Source organism: Cornus florida, unplaced genomic scaffold, assembly GCF_030987335.1.
Source record: "Cornus florida cultivar Cherokee Brave unplaced genomic scaffold, ASM3098733v1 CherokeeBrave_3.0.0_Hap2_Chr02, whole genome shotgun sequence".
NCBI lineage: Eukaryota > Viridiplantae > Streptophyta > Magnoliopsida > Cornales > Cornaceae > Cornus > Cornus florida.
In genome coordinates this window covers 48,046,111-48,060,140 of record NW_026775572.1, presented here as the reverse complement: position 1 = coordinate 48,060,140, position 14,030 = coordinate 48,046,111, and the positions used below count along the sequence as shown (strand labels likewise).

The 14,030-nt window shown below is 34.6% G+C and overlaps 2 protein-coding genes across 3 annotated transcripts; one reads left to right on the top strand and one right to left on the bottom strand.

Annotated features, from left to right (window-relative positions):
* The first annotated feature begins 1,079 nt into the window (after positions 1-1,079).
* LOC132294917 (protein SHORT HYPOCOTYL IN WHITE LIGHT 1-like) lies at positions 1,080-5,348 on the top strand. 2 transcript variants are annotated; one of them, XM_059792936.1, is made up of 4 exons: positions 1,080-1,292; positions 1,430-1,642; positions 4,096-4,161; positions 5,151-5,348. In XM_059792936.1, the coding sequence occupies exons 1-4, from the start codon at positions 1,134-1,136 to the stop codon at positions 5,184-5,186; spliced, it is 474 nt and encodes a 157-aa protein (XP_059648919.1). In that variant the 5' UTR covers positions 1,080-1,133; the 3' UTR covers positions 5,187-5,348. The 2 variants fall into 2 exon arrangements, with proteins under 2 accessions (XP_059648919.1, XP_059648918.1); XM_059792935.1 differs by having other exon boundaries at positions 1,082-1,292; positions 5,087-5,348.
* A 1,339-nt stretch (positions 5,349-6,687) lies between these two features.
* LOC132294916 (transcription factor BHLH089-like) lies at positions 6,688-11,279 on the bottom strand. Its single transcript, XM_059792933.1, has 6 exons — positions 10,561-11,279; positions 9,716-9,910; positions 9,500-9,565; positions 7,799-7,867; positions 7,628-7,699; positions 6,688-7,189 (listed from the first exon to the last, which is right to left on the bottom strand). Exons 1-6 carry the CDS (start codon positions 10,873-10,875, stop codon positions 7,049-7,051), a joined length of 858 nt encoding a protein of 285 aa, XP_059648916.1. The 5' UTR covers positions 10,876-11,279; the 3' UTR covers positions 6,688-7,048.
* Positions 11,280-14,030: the final 2,751 nt, after the last annotated feature.

The following is a 14,030-nucleotide window of genomic DNA, read 5'->3' as shown; positions in this document are numbered from 1 at the left end:
GGACTCAATTTAACGGCGAAATTTTTTTCCGGTGGTCGGATTGGGTAAATTGCCACCAAACTCCTAAGTTGAGGGGGGTTAAATGCTACTTTAAAAATTCAAGGGAGTTTTGTGCTCATTGGGGTATAGTTCAAGGGGGTTTATTGCACTTTACTCTTTATAAAGAAAAAAATACATATATTACAATAGGCGAGGCCACGCCAAGGAGACGTGTCCCCTTCGGGCATACATAGGGTGCACACACATTATGAGGTCTTAGTCCATTAGGCTCTTAGTCCATTAGACAATGAGGCATAAAGGTAAGAATGATAAAACAATTTAGTTTTGTGCTTGGCACTAGGCTAAGCCACTCTTGATTGGTCAGAGCACATTGACTATTGCTTGATTTAGTAAGAAGAAAAAAAAATTTAGATAAAAAGAAGATAAGATATGAATGACACATTTTAAAAAATAAATAATTTTTGTGTTTGTTAAGAGGGAAAGTAGAGGGAGTTTTAATATATATATATATATATATTTTACCATTATACATATCACTATTTATATTATTGTAATTTATAAAGTATAATATTATAATTTAAACTTGTATATTTAAAGAGATTAAAATTTGTAAGGAAAGAAAGATGACTCACCCATCTTTCTCCTCATTTTCTTTTTCAGATCAAAAATAAATTGTTTTATCATTCTTACCTTTCCTCCGTCATGTCATGAATATTCTATCATATAAGTTGATATGAATGCAACACAATTATTATGTGCCAATAAATTTTATCATGGAAAAAGTGACACCGTGACTCACAATCGGTATAACATGACAAATATTTTAATTAAAAAATTAATTTTTAATTTTAAAATGACACATCAAGTTTAAATAGCGATGCAATTTAAATATGACCTAATTACGAGCCAAAAACAATTAAGCCAAATCCAGTGACATATAAAGCGTTTAATTTCTAGATTTGAGTCTTCTATTTTTCTATCACAGTCCATTGAAACTTTTCATCTTTTTTTCCTTTTCTTTTTCATAAATTTTTTTTTTTCTTTTTTTTCGGAAGGTGCTTCTTTTTCATATTTAGTGGTAATATATAAGCATCGTATAGAATCCCACATAGATTTTAGCAAATTCTGGATAGATGGCAATAGCTGCGACTGTAAATCAGCTCATCACTCTCTCATCTACAAACCTTCTTCGCTCTTCACTCTCTCCATTTCCAAAACCCTACTCCTTAAATCACCACCATTACGCAATCACCCACAACGCAAACCCTAGACCCATCACATGCCATGCCAAGGTAACTTCCCTTCTCAGTTCTCACTCTATACTTCGATGTTGAAAAGCTCAGATTCAATTGGGGTATTTGTTGATGAAATCAATAGATTGAAAATTGCGATTTAACACACAAGTGATTGGGGTTTCATTTTTTCTTAGCCGAACATGGTTGAAGAAGCAGAGGAGGTGGTTAATGGAGTTTTGTTTGACGGTGATGATTTGATGGACGACGAGGACGAGAGCGACGAGGACGAGACCGAAAGCAGTCTCGACTTGCTCTTTAGATTCCTTCAAAGCATGTTTAAGAAAGTCTCCAAGCGTGCCAAGAGAGCCTCTCGGTCCATCTTACCCTCCGTCATTTCGCCTCAGCTGGTAACTAATCTTATATCTGTGTGATGTCTGTGTATTTGTGATTTAGTTTGTTTGTATATGTATGAGCAGTCACATAATTGAACTTGGTTGTTTAATTTTTCTTTTGGAATAACAGGGTGTTGGTCGGCTGTGTATGATATAGGATGCAATTTTAGATTCCTAATTATGTTGAAGTTAAATATATTGCTTTCATTGTGGGGTTGGTTTTGTGGATTTGGGTTTCTTGAAATTGGGACGAAGTTCAAATTAAATAGTATATGAACTATGAAGGAAACAAATAGTGGTATTTGTACCTGGAATGTCAATTTGGGTTCCAAGGTCTCAAATGGGTGCAAAATTTGTTATTAGGCAAACCTTATGAATATGGGTTTGTGTTGAATGAGTAGATTTGCTTTCATTGATATAAAAGCTGATGGAATGGACCATCTTTTCAAAATCAGAGTAAAAGGCAAAACCACTTTGTTCCTAATTTTCAAGAAGAAGAAATTGGTAATTTTTTTTCTTCTGCCATGGAATATTCACTCTTAAACTGTAACTGTGCTCGAGAGCTATGTTACTTGGACTCAGGTATGACCGTATGTGTATAGGGTGTGGGTGCCTATGCGTTGGACGTATCAAACTCCAAACAAAAAATTTGTATGACATAGCATTCAACATATTTGTTTCACTCATTTTGAAGTAATGATGTAATAGAATTGAATTATTGGATTTGCTTTTGATGTGTATGTCCAACCAGAAGTTTCAGATATATATCTCGCACCCATGTCTAAGTATCGTGTTCGACATGGATACTTCACATACTTTTTAGTCCACGTAACATAGGTCAAGAGAGCATCAAATGATTTTTCTTTTCTTTTTCCCCCCTTTGTGGGAGTATGTATATATGACTCTCTAGACAGGATGTTGATGTATGGAACCCATAGTTTTAGCTATTAGCAATTTAAAAATTGTTCGCCGTCATAATAGCTTTTGCCTCATGCAACTTAAAATTTCAGAGGAGTTTCATCGCTGAACGTTTATGCATTGACTTCTAGACTAAATTCAGGCAGTGCTTTGAATTTCTATTTGTATGTTTATTTATTTTTAGGGGTTGATTTATAAAAATTATTTGTGTTGGTTTTATGAAATAAATTCACGAATTTCTTCTTCTTCTTCATCTTGAATAGTGTCCCATTTCCCACTTTTTTTTTTTTTTTTTTTTTTTTTTTTTCTGTTGGTCTTATTTCTTTTAGTTTCTCTCTTTCTAATCATTAATGAGTTCCTCTTATTTTTCTCTTTGCTCATGAAGAACATCCTGTTTTCCTATTCATGAACATTGTGTTCTTGCTACATCTTTCAATTTAGTGTTTTTTTCTCCTCATAAAGAGTGTCTTGTTTCTCTCTTTTTCTTTAAGAATATTGAGTTAATCTTTCTTCTTTTTTCATATACAGTGTCTTATTCTTTTGGAACATTATCTAAATCCATCTCTTTCTGTCCTCTTCTCTGTTTCCAATCCATAACCTCACAACTTGTATATTGCAATGTGGTGTGCTGGGCTGATGGCTCTACCTTCTACATTCTCAATTACTTGGTGAGCCTGTGCAAACGTACATATTACATATGTTTTGTTTGTAATAAGTCTTATTCTTGTGTTTTAGGTCTTTTCTTGTCTTTTTAAAGAATTTTTTGTTTATACATTACATATTGTACCCTCCCACACACACATGCATGTGCGCGCACACAAAAACAATATAATATATAGTAGAATCTTATGATTTCTGATGTGATCGTACGATCCAGCCCTATGGAACCCCTTTTAATCCAATGTACTTGTAGGATCCCGATCTTGACAGCCTTTATCTTGGATCCGCTATCTTTATAGATGAAATCCTTGCATTTTCCCGTATTCTTTCCATCTCAAAGAACCAAATGAGGAGCCTTTACTTTGAAAGAAGAGGTTCATCTGGAGCACTTACAACATAATAGCAATTTGTTGCATTAGATCCATGCTAGGAATCAAAATTGTAATTCAGGAAGTAGGTTGATCGCAAAAAGAAGTTGAAGGCTTTTAAGTTATTTTAGTATTTTCTTCAGTGGACTCACAAACTGTAGTACAAGCATGAAACATGAGGTCTAGTTTTCTTCCCACACGGGGAGAATGATGTAATAGCAATTTTTTCATTTTTTTTTATGAAGGTCCTATAATCCTATTCCACGAGGAATCATGATTGTACTTTAATTCTGCAATGAATTGGGAAGTTTTGTTGAGATTACACCAGCTTTCATGATGATTCTTTGTTTAAGATGAATTTTTATGCTGTGATTCTGCATGTTATGACAAGCGTTTTTTTTTTTTTTTTTTTGCTGCTTCTAGTAAACACACAACCATAATTTGTTTCTTGTTGCTCACTTAATTTTCCAATTAGTTGCTAATTGTTCTCCCTCTCTCTCCTCCCCAACATGGGGAATGCAGGTTTCCTTTGCCGTTGATGGGGTTTGCCTTTTAGCCTCTCTTTCTATTGTGAAAGCACTTCTTGAGGTACTATTTTGCTGGTACATATATGTTAGTAGTGTAGATATTGTTTTATAATCTTAAATACAAGTTGAGATATTGCCATCACAAGTACCATTAAGGACTCCATTATATAGTTATTCATAGATTAAGATATATAATTTTACATACAACAACTTTTACAAGACATCGAGTGTTATGAAGGCCTTGTCATGAATTACAATTGCCCACTGCCCAGATACCTAAATTATTTAGTACGGTAGAAGTTAATTGGTTGATACAAAGAAAATGATGAATTTGAGAACAATAAAGAATACAGGATACAAGAGACCAGATTTATATTATGCTATTTTTTTGTATAGCTAATCTAACATTATTATTTTCTCTTTGCTTTAAAAAAGAAAAAGAAAAAGAAAAAAATCTAGCATTATTTAGTGTTATTCTATTTTAATTAATAATAAATTATTAATCCTATAAAACTAATGGTATCACCAGGGATTAGGAGTTTACTAATAGCTTTTGCAAGTTCCCCTCCCTCGCAGACCCATTTAAAGATAAGAGTAGGCAAATTGATCAAACTAAATGCGGGTCGCATAGATGGAATACCAATCAAACAAAAAACAAAGAGATAATAAGTTTGTCACCTCCTTCCCTCACATCCCTCAGTTTCTTTGGGGAAAGTGACTTGTCTCAGAGCCTTTCATCTTTTTTTTATTTTTTTATTTTTTATTTTCTTTGAAAGGCTTAAAGCTAACTGAAAATATGATCTCAAAACCTTTAATCCATTCAAAGTAAATAGTTTTCAGAGTAGCTAACAATAAATAGTGCTGAAAGTGATGGAGCTGCTACCACTTTTAGCATCCTTAAACCTTCAGCTTTCAGAATAAGTTACGTTTGGACAAAAAGAAATCTGACAATTACACTAATATATGGTGATAAATGTTGCATGTAGGTGGTGTGCACTCTTGGAGGCACGGTATTTGTGGTAATTCTTTTATTACGTTTGATTTGGGCAGCCTTATCCCACTTTCAGTCAAATGGGAATGATTTGAACCAGAGTGGAACCTCTTATGGTAGAACACAGCCGGTCACGTAATGTGCTACTATCTGAAGAATCCTCCATTTTTTTTTAGTACTGTAAAGGCACAATATTAACTTTTAATGTAATGTATTAGGACATTCTTTGTGTTAACATACTTAATTTTTCCCTCTCATCTTTGGTCTTGGCAAATAGCGCGCACACCCACACCCACACCCACTTTGCCCCTAACTTGAATCCTCATCCTTCCACTTTGGATGGTAAAAAAGATATCACTAAGCTACAACCCTTAGTGTTGTGTGACATGTTAGTTGATGGTATCGCTGTATGGTTCCACTTTCTCATGAGAATTGAATTGCTTTCTTAAATTGAAATTAATGCCAAAACAACGTGATGGTGCTACAACTTTCTTCTTGTTCTACTTCTACTTTTTCGGCTATGGTTAATCAAGTATCATGAAATTCAGCCACGAATGTGATTCCTTTAAGTAATACCCGTGTGTTGCTTCTTGGAGAAATGATTAGGTATGGTGTTGATGTTTAATCATTTCACTGAATTTAAGTGTGAGTTTATATTTTGATGGTTGAGGATACGAATTTGATGTTATGTTGGTGTGTGGCACCTGGCGTTGAGACTTGGATTTTGGTTGAATTGGTCCCTTTTACTTTTTCATATAGTTGGAGGAATAGCCTCACATTAGTTGGATCGAACCATTCACTGAGTTCCAATAACACACTGCTTCCAGATCGACACTTTTGATCTTCTAGTCATCTCTGGGAAGTAAAGTGGCAGGCAATAATGAGCTTGTCTCTCATATGCAAAAATGTCTATTCTCATAAATTCATGAGAGGGTATTATCATTGTTCATCTTGCTTATAGTAACAGAAAATTCAAGCTTGTAGGTCTTGCATTCTTCTGGGCATTTGTCCGGATGGCGGTAACGCTGTTCTCTTTGAGATTTACCGATGGTTGAAAGCGTGATCGTCATCTCAACCTTGGTCTATCTAGGTGCCTTGATGAGACTAACAGGAACTTTGGAACTTGAGTTTGCTTTACTGTTTATATTTCTGTTCGTCTCCGTGTAGTGTTCCCACCCCTAACCTAGGCATTGTTCACCGAGTTCTTACGCTTTCATGTCTATAATATTCATCCAATTATTACATGGATGAACCCAATCACGAATATGAACCTTAAAAGAAAGATACCTATTAAACCAATCACAAGAATACCGGTTACAGTACCAACTAGCCAAAGAGAAGCCACATTTCATCAAGCAGTGAACAGTCATGGATAATTATGATTGACAGACCCACCCAGTGGATTTCGGAGCTACGAGGAGCTCAGTCCTCTAAAAAGCTGAGGTGAAAAAACAAACTATATATCTACCATTTTTTAACGAATACCCAAGACAAACTGTTCAACTTCTAACAGGAGTATATCAATGAAGAAAACAATTTAAAAAACCAGAAAGCTGATGTGCAAATCAAGGTTTCATACCATGATCGACAACCATATTAACTGCCAAACAAAGCCTTAAACTGCTTATTGAACAAAACCTTCAGCTTCTCAGTACATTCTGAATTATGCTTTAAACATTCTGAATTTTACAAGAACAGTAGCTTTTGGGACGTAGAACATGAAGCCTGCTATGAATTACAAGGAGCTAAACAGATTCATTTTCTGCCCGAAAGGAATGGAGTTGTTTAGATATTAATTTCACCTCTCTTAGAAGCATATTGCAGCTCCATGCGTAATGCAGAAAACGATACTGAGGTCTTCTGATTCAAGATAGCGGGTATACTTTTTGGCAGTCGCTGAAGGAGGTAGCAGGTGTATTTTATGTTCTTATTAGTGGTGTATACTTTTTGGCATAAATTACGTTGTTCTTTCAAAGCCGCCGCCGCTGCCGCCGCCAATCTGCATATGCAACCATTCTGGCGATGAACTCCTTCTGTAGTTCCTTGTAGCTTGTGAACCATATGCCAGACCAGCCGTGTCAAATGTTTGTTGACCGAACTGAAACAACAACTTACCATATTATTTATGCAGAAGACAGAAGTCGAACGAAAAGGGAGGATAGGAATCTCCAAACAATCTATCTACTTTTTTACACCTTCATTAGTCCACAAGCATTCAAAGGCTAGGCGTCCACCCAACCTTCTTGGCAAATGGCTCGTTTTCCATGAGAATTCTTGAGCATATGTTTTTATGTCAAAAGTTGCCTAATAACAATTTTCTCCATGAACCAAATATTGAAGAACTTATGACAACTATTAACTAGATTTTGAAGATGTTGAAATGCAAATTTTTTTTTTATTTTTTATTTTTTTTAAACAAAAAAGACTGCACCAAAAAAATGCCAGCAGTAGCCAGTTGAATAAGGACCAAAAGAGAGTGAAACTATGGTTGACAATTTTTTGCAAAGCTTGTTTGAAATGGTGTTTTGGGACTTACATCTTTCGCTGGACGTCCTTCAATGCTGGGGTTCATTCTCGAATTAACCGCTTCAAGCTTCATCGACAAGAACTGTAATACCCAGTAAATTTGCATGTCTCAGGTCCATGAGCAAGAGTGAACGATCTCAAACAACACAAGTGCAACAACATATAATCAAAAGATGTATACCTCAACCTGACGCTGTAGTGATTGTATGTAATTAATGATCTCATCTAGAACCAGTGCTTTGCCAATGACCTGAATTCAAACAAAACTCTGTAAGAACCAGTACTTCAAAAAATAAAAAGTAGGTTAAGGGGTATACAGCCACAAGTCCGAAAAAAATCAGAGAAACCAACAAATGGCTCCTTCTCACTTTTACACAACCTACAGTTGTCACATAAACTGACCGAAACCAATCGATTGGCTTTCAACAAGATTGATAGTAAGACAGTTGGAGAGAAGCAACTGTAACCAGTTTGATCCCATCGAATGTGGAGGAAGACAAACAATTGGAGTTACAGCTACCGGAGCAAACAAAAGTAATAGAACATGCATGCAGAAAACTATATTTTATGAATTGCTTCTCAAAAACAAACTAGGGTGACTTGGTAAGAAATTATTATGTGTCGGGTCATATAAGTTCCTCTTGCTGACAAGTCCGCAACTTCACTCATCTTCTTTCTACGTGTCAAATGCAGTTTTCTTTTTTGTACTGTCGTTTAGGCATGAATCTTACTGTAATTAGAGTTGCCGAAGGTAAGAAAAGTTCTACACAAGAATCACAGGAATGAATCTTCCAACCAAAGATCCTCTCTGAGGTCTCCAATCAGATTCCAATCCGTTACTTTCCATTTATTTTGCTAGATGTATCTTTTATCGAAGTCTCGATTTAATCTTATCTGTTATGCATATGAATGGTTCCTTTGCTATTTGCTTTTAGTTTCTTCTGTTTCCGCGAAGAAGTTGTTGTTTCGATTTGGTGGCAATAAATGATGATAAGGAAGATATCAGAGCCAAGTAGATCGAAAATGCACGATGATGAAAGGGAAACTCTCATCATCAAGAAAAAAAAACCGACAAAGGGACCTCAATTGCATTATCCAAAACCAGTAACTAGGATCACTCTTGATCCTAGTTGTTGGTTTTTTTTTTCCTTGATGACCCATCAAGCACCTCAAACAGGGTGAATAACAATAAATACATGATTGGTGATCACAAAGAGGAGTTCCAGTTCAAGAAAATAAGAAATTCTTGTACTAGATTTTACAACTAGCTAGGATGATATAGAAACCTCAATTCACATGTAATTTGACCAGAGAGTGAATTGAGAAGGAAGGGCTTTTTAGATATGGGAAAGAGCAGAATGAAGATAATTATAGTCGACGACAGATGTGACTAGAACTCGTACTTCCTGGTATTTGTAAATTCTTTACCCACCCCGACTGGTGTTCACCTCAAGGAAGGAAAGTGAAACAAAACCATAGGGCCAATTATATACTCAGAAAATTCTGATTTTCAAAAACCAAAGAGTGGTATTTTTTCTACCTCTCAAAATGGAGGGTTGAGGGTTTAAGTTTACATAGGGACAAAGTGGTTGTATGCGTGCAGGCACAAACCGATCTAATCCATCTTTTGTACTTGCCAAGGATCTCTCCAGTGGTGAGACGGGCTGGTGGCGGGTTGTTCTCTCCAATTGTGTTATTCAACAATCAATATGTTAAAGGAGCTTGGTTGGTTTCGATCATTTATTCAAACTTATGTCTCACCAGATCACAACAACAAACAGAGAAGAGATTGCAAAATTGAAAAAAGCTCCTACTTATTAAGAAACCTACATATATATAGGTAACGATACAAAGATAAAGTATGAGAAATGGAAATACTCACCTTATTACAACCAGGGACCAGATCTTGGAGAATTCTCATCCTCTCACTTATCTTCTCTCTCCTAGCCTGTCCACCACACACTTTTCATGAGCAAATTCTATTTAAAATTATAGTCTTTAAAAACTATTTGGCTATTAACAAAAATCATGGTTACTACAGTTGGGTACTTTGAAAATTGTTCCTTAATTACAATCTGAAGAGGATTGAGGATATTACTCTTTCTGCTAAGCTGTGACTATCGGTTGCTTGACCCCTTCGTGCTCGTACATGGATGTAATCTTGCTTTGGAGGCTCGGGCAGTTTCGCATCTTGCTCTGATTGCTTGCTTGAATTTGCTTCCATTTCAGCTTTTGTATCACAATTATTGTCTCTGCATCGTGCGCTCTTAAGACGCTTACCATCACAATCGTTCTGCTCAATCAATTAACGAAAATTGTGAGAATTCTTAACATTCTAGATAGTATGTAAAATCAATTCGAACTCACTCCAATAACCAATCCAGAATCTCATATCAAAATTCAGTTTAATTATTTCAAATCATAGACTCTCGTTCAACATTTCTGAATAGACAGTTAAATAGTAGATCACAATTGCCCAAAACATTCCCAAAAACATAATGAATCAAATTTCTCTCCGGTAAAATTCTCTGCTATTCTGCGCAGTTGTGAATTTCGCGGCTTTCAATGGTGAATTTCCCCACTATAACAATGAAATTTCATAAATAAGTGAATATGAATATATTAAATTTCACTATTATAGAGGTGAAATTCACCAACAGCATGAAACAACCAATATCGTTACCCGGGAAAATTCGAGTTCAAATATAACATAGCACCTCAGATAAATGGCTAGGTAAAATTCATATCTTCTATATATATATATATATATATATATATATCTTCATGGAACAACATTGCAGAACTAATAAGTTGAAAATCAAAGATCAACAGGAGCAAAATAGAAGGTGTTCTGATTCTAGACATACACATACACAAGTATATATGTAAAAACACGTATATGTATATATATACACACACACACACGTATAACAGATATAGTACCACGCCACTGCCATTGCCATTGCTCGTCGAGACAACCTTGACCGACTCATCCTCATCACGCCGCTTCGTCACACCGGCATCATAAGCCCCTCTCTGGTCCAAAACCATCGGATCATCACCAGAAGAACCGTCTCGAATCGAATTCAAATCATCCGCAAGCTGACCCAAAATCCGCCCAAACTCAACGCTTCTCAAGTCCAAACCTCCTCCGGATCCACCACCACCGGCACCGCCGCCGTTGATCGGAAACGGCCAGATCTCCGCCAAACTCGCAAACTGAAACGCACCCTCGTTGATCAGCGCCGGCGGATCCATCTCAACACCCGACCCGATCCCAATCCAAATTCCAACCCGTACCCAAATTCCTCATTTCAAAATCCAAGTCGATTTCAAGAGCTCACAAACCCTAGCTCCACCCAATTCGCTACTCACTATGATCAAAGACTCCGCATTTGAAGATCGATAGTCGAATTAAATCACATTGGATGAGAGAGATAGTAGTATAGTACTCCGAAAGCGAGAGCCGTAAAGTATAGACAAAACTGTAGATAGAGAGAGTTAGAGAGAGAAAGAGGGAGGGACAGAGTGGGGGCAAGAACAGCAGAGCTAAAGCTGTAGTGATCTCCTTCGACTGTAGAGAGAGAAATATAGAGAGAGAGAAACACCTCGGTAGTTGAGAAGAAGTGACTTTGAGTGAGGTATTCTCGGAGTGTCTAGCGCTTCATGCGGAGTCTTTAAATCTCTCCTTCTCAGGAGTGTGTCATCCTCGATCTTCGACCGTTGGATACGAAAGTTTATATGTGATCGACGGTTGGGGAACTCTGGGTGGTCAAATCAGTGTGGGGACCAGTGACATTTATTGTCTTTATTGCTGATGGGTCTCGCTTAGGGACATATTCATTGTACTAGTTCTACTGCAAATGAGAGAGATTTTCTAGTTCCTCGATATTTTCCATCTACATATACAGACTATACATATACATATACATGCATAGATTATTATTAATACTTGTATGCTTACTCCAATTTTTTAGGGTTAGTTGATAAACAAATGATCTACTCTTAATAGCTTCATTAATTAATGATCGTTAAGAAAAAAAATACGTTTGTTACAATTATAGTATTTGGCCGACATTGGGAAAAGTTGTGTGTAAGTTGCTTAACTGAATAGGTACGCATTTAAAAGTTCATAAGCCTTCTCGTATGTGAGATGTTCAAATATTGTAAACAAATATGTAAAGAATATTTAACATTTGAAAAAATGAATTGAATAAAGGTACTTGTGCTTGGGATTTAACATAACACATAAAATTATCCCAAGTTGTACCGTTGCACGGGTCAGTGGTAGAGTTAGAAAATCTTATACGCTAAATTAATTGGTATCGTTTCGAAATATTGACGTAGATAGACATTTTAAAATTAAAAAATGACGCTAGTTAAGTATCTTTGCACGAGTAAGTGGTGGAGTTGGAAAATCTTATACGCTAGATTTCAAAATATTAACATGAATAAACATTGTAAAATGAAAAATGATATTCAGGTCTAATTAGTAAGTCGCTCATAATTATTTCACTTTGATAATATAATTAACCAGTCGGTCTAAATATTAAAACTTAATCCATATTTTATTATTTATAAGTTTAATAAGATTAAAGTGTAGAACATGATATACGGTAGTGTAGCAGAGGATTTGAATGTTTAATGTCTAACGCGTCAGCGGGCGTTACTTGTTATTGTTCAACTTAAACAATGCCAAATAATATCCACATGTTTCGAAAATTGGTCAGATTTAGTCTTTATTTACTTTCTTTCACCAAACAAAATTTCACTTGTATAGGAAGCATTAAAATTCATTTGCATCGACGGGACTTGACTGGTTTCAAGTTCGAATCCGTTCATCGTCATTATAACCCTCGACTGAAACAATTACTGAGGTATGGGTCTGTCGACAGCATCCCCGGTTTATAGCCTGGGGTGAGTTCTGAAGGGACCCTGCCTAGGTGAGTTCCGGTGCCAGCCAAAAAATAATAATAATTTGCATCGACTTGGGTGAATCATCTTTTTATTTTTTTATTGGCAAAAAGAAAATAGTAATGAGAACAGTTTATTAGCATATCATTTCTATTTATTCGATTGAGAGAGTTTCTTGATACTGTTTTATTTTTAATTTTTAAATGTAGAGAATACAAAATATTGACAATTAAATTTCAATGGTTGCAAGATATGACGAGTTCATGTGAACTCCCAAACGGAGAAAATTGATGGCAGTTATGTATACGTCGTTTGGAAAAAGGACAATTAAAGACACTCAATATAATTTGAAGTCTTAAGTAAAAATAAAAAATAAAAGTAATCTTTTAGGATGTAATAAATTAATATCAAATAGTTAATATAACTTTTGTTTAAAAATTATCATTATTACTTTTTGAGATACAAATTCTTGTATTCAAGTTTTCATAAAATAACTTTTTTTATGGATAATATAATCAATCCAATTAATCTTTCTTGTGACATAGTTGATTTTAAATTTGATATTATCAACTTTAATTTTGAAAAAATTATTTCGACTACAACAATAATTACATGTTTTGTCAATGGTATCTTGTAAGTAATCCATGCATTTGCTAAAGAAGTTAGTCCTTTTATGTAATTAACATTTCAATTAGAGTGTTTATTTATATTTGTAAAATTTATTTTAATTTTTTTAATTCTAGAACATATATGAGGGATAAGAAAAAAACGAGAGGATAAAAGTCAATAGGAGTATCAGAAGAAAAATTATATATTTAATAATTATGGCTAATGTAATGATCATGAGAAGAAATATATATATATATATATATATATATATATATATTGAATATTACTTAGTGGTGTAATAAGAAGGAGAGAGAGAGAAAAGAAAAAAAGATAGAAGGTGAAATAAGGATTGAAATTCTATGATAGAAATTCTATTAAATTTGTCTATTGATTGAGGTCTATTAGTAGAAGGAAATAAATTTTTTAAGGAAGGTTATAATATATAAAAGGAAAAAAAAATTGGGACCCTAGACAAGGGCCTAAGACTTTTTCTCTCATAACTAATATATATAATTTTTAACATTATTTTCCTTCTAGCTCAATATGTTAATGTTATTATTTCAATTGTAATTACACGGTGATGGTGATATATATATATATATATATATATATATATATATATATATATATATATATTACTTAGTGGTGTAATAAGAAGGAGAGAGAGAGAAAAGAAAAAAAGATAGAAGGTGAAATAAGGATTGAAATTCTATGATAGAAATTCTATTAAATTTGTCTATTGATTGAGGTCTATTAATAGAAAGAAATAAATTTTTGAAGGAAGGTTATAATATATAAAAGGAAAAAAAAATTGGGACCTTAGACAACGGCCTAAATTTTTCTCTCATAACTAATATATATAATTTTTTACATTATTTTCCTTCTAGCTC